This window comes from Sinocyclocheilus rhinocerous, unplaced genomic scaffold (genome assembly GCF_001515625.1).
Source record: "Sinocyclocheilus rhinocerous isolate Xijiao unplaced genomic scaffold, SAMN03320098_v1.1 scaffold64, whole genome shotgun sequence".
Classification (NCBI taxonomy): domain Eukaryota; kingdom Metazoa; phylum Chordata; class Actinopteri; order Cypriniformes; family Cyprinidae; genus Sinocyclocheilus; species Sinocyclocheilus rhinocerous.
This window is the reverse complement of record NW_015659929.1, coordinates 1,044,017-1,046,159: the sequence shown is the minus strand read 5'-3', so window position 1 is coordinate 1,046,159 and position 2,143 is coordinate 1,044,017. Positions and strand designations below refer to the sequence as shown.

The 2,143-nt window shown below is 43.1% G+C and overlaps 2 protein-coding genes across 2 annotated transcripts in view; one reads left to right on the top strand and one right to left on the bottom strand.

Annotated features, from left to right (window-relative positions):
• LOC107724447 (gamma-crystallin M2-like) overlaps positions 1–2,143 on the bottom strand; it is a gene marked incomplete at its 3' end in the record, with an annotated part of 22,687 nt that overhangs the window by 6,094 nt on the left and 14,450 nt on the right. The gene's annotated exons all lie outside the window — the stretch shown is intronic.
• LOC107724465 (gamma-crystallin M2-like) lies at positions 415–1,034 on the top strand. The gene is made up of 2 exons (XM_016533411.1): positions 415–620; positions 765–1,034. The coding sequence occupies exons 1-2, from the start codon at positions 426–428 to the stop codon at positions 990–992; spliced, it is 423 nt and encodes a 140-aa protein (XP_016388897.1). The 5' UTR covers positions 415–425; the 3' UTR covers positions 993–1,034.

Here is a 2,143-nt window from a genome sequence, read left to right as displayed (position 1 = left end):
TCGTCACACACGAAGCAGTTCGGTAGGGGCAGGACGATGCTGTAGCTCTGCTCCGAAGCAAAAAGCTGGTATGCATTGGACCGGCTGCCTTTTTATGCTCACGCTGTGATCAGCGGCAGCTGGATACAATTATCTTTTAGTTTACACTCAAAGTGGATTGGTCTCTCTAAGTGAGATCCCAATTCTTCGGTCACCGATGTGACGTCGAGAGTGACCGACTGAAAGGGAAATACAGTTCTCTCACTCACAGACACTACATTAAATCCTCTATTCAGATGAGAGCTTGTCAAATCAACTAAGTGATTTCCAAGTTATCACGCAATCAGGCCTGTATAATACAGCCAGGCCTCAGAAAGATATGAAATCAAAAGGAAACACCTGCAAGCATCCTTGACCCCCCCCCATTCAGTCGCTCTTATGAGTGTATGGGCGACTGTGGTGACTTCTCCTCCTACATCAGCCGCTGTCACTCTTGCAGAGTGGAGAGTGGATGTTGGATGATGTATGATCATCCCAACTACATGGGAAACCAGTATTTCTTTAGGAGGGGAGACTATGCTGATTACATGTCCATGTTTGGAATGAACAACTGCATCAGGTCCTGCCGTATGATCCCTATGGTGAGCTCAATTAACACTCTATTGCTTATTTTGCAATGTAAATTACAAAAGTAAAACTTATTTCATTGTCCTCTATTTATTTTTATATTTTCTGTTGGTTCTGCTTGATAAACTTGAAAATAATGCACTTCTCTCCCACTACAGTACAGGGGATCCTACAGAATGAGGATCTACGAGAGGGAGAACTTCATGGGCCAGATGTATGAGATGATGGATGACTGTGACAACATCATGGACCGTTATCGCATGTCTCACTGCCAGTCCTGTCATGTGATGGACGGCCACTGGCTCTTCTATGAGCAGCCCCACTACAGAGGCAGGATGTGGTCAGGCCTGGAGAGTACAGGAGCTTCAGTAATATGGGTGGCATGAGATTCATGAGCATGAGGCATATCATGGACTCCTGGTACTAGTTTTCTAGCATTTCTTAAATTGTTAATTAAATAATTATTTCCTCAATAAAATAATTTCTCTACAACACGATGTGCCTGCAAAATCATTACTGCCACTAATATTTGCATGTCTAATCAATCACAAAAAATAATGACTTACAGATTAAACATTAGGCTTATGAGACTACACTAAAAAAAAAATGCTGGGTTATTTTTTAACCCAAATTCTGGGTTCAGCCTGTTTGGTCATTTTATTGGGTTATCTTTAATATTTTTATCCAGGTGCTGGTTAGTTTTTCTGTAACTCTGCTGCTTGGTCATTTTCACTGTCAGTACAAATGATGAACACTTTCACACACCTACCCAGCGCTGGGTCAGTGTAATCCAATGTTGGGTAAACTGTGCCAAACCGGTTAAAACATGATACATTTGTTAATTGTCATTTTGTGTTCTGTCCTGAGAGAAAACCTGACTGACAGGAAACTTGCTGAATGAAAGGTTTGCATTACATTGTATTCCTGTCTAATTATTACTATATAAATAGGAGCACGTCTGTGTCAGACTGTTGTACCTGTTTTGCCCCCCCGTAGTCCTTCATGTGTTTCCGTATTTGGTAATTTTCCTGTCCTCGTTTAGTCTGATTGTCTTATGTGATCCACCTGTGTCTCTCCAATTATCCCTACCATTTAGGCTCCTGTCTTTGCATTTCTGACAGGGGGTTTCACATTGCATGACTTCACAATAGGAAGAATCGAGGACAGCTCCAGATATTTAGCATGCCAAATATTTCACGGGCGTTGGCGACGCATCGGCGATTCCCTCAGATCGCGTCTTTGATAATTCACACTGCGTGATTGTCACTCGCGTGAACGAGCACCGATTTTCCTCCGATTTCGGGCATTTGTCTGCGATTTCGCAAAACCTGTCGGCGAGTGAAAAATCGGGCTAAAATCGTGCAGTATGAACTCAGCATTAGTGTGACAGAAGACCCGACCTAAAACAGTTTAAATTGTGTTTCCCCTCCATTTTGTTTCTCGTTTTTCTCTCAGTGTTTTTGTTTCTGTGGTGTGCCCTAATGGATCCCCTCCTTCGCCCCGAATTCCTCCTCCTCCTGCTGGAGCAGGGGGAGCG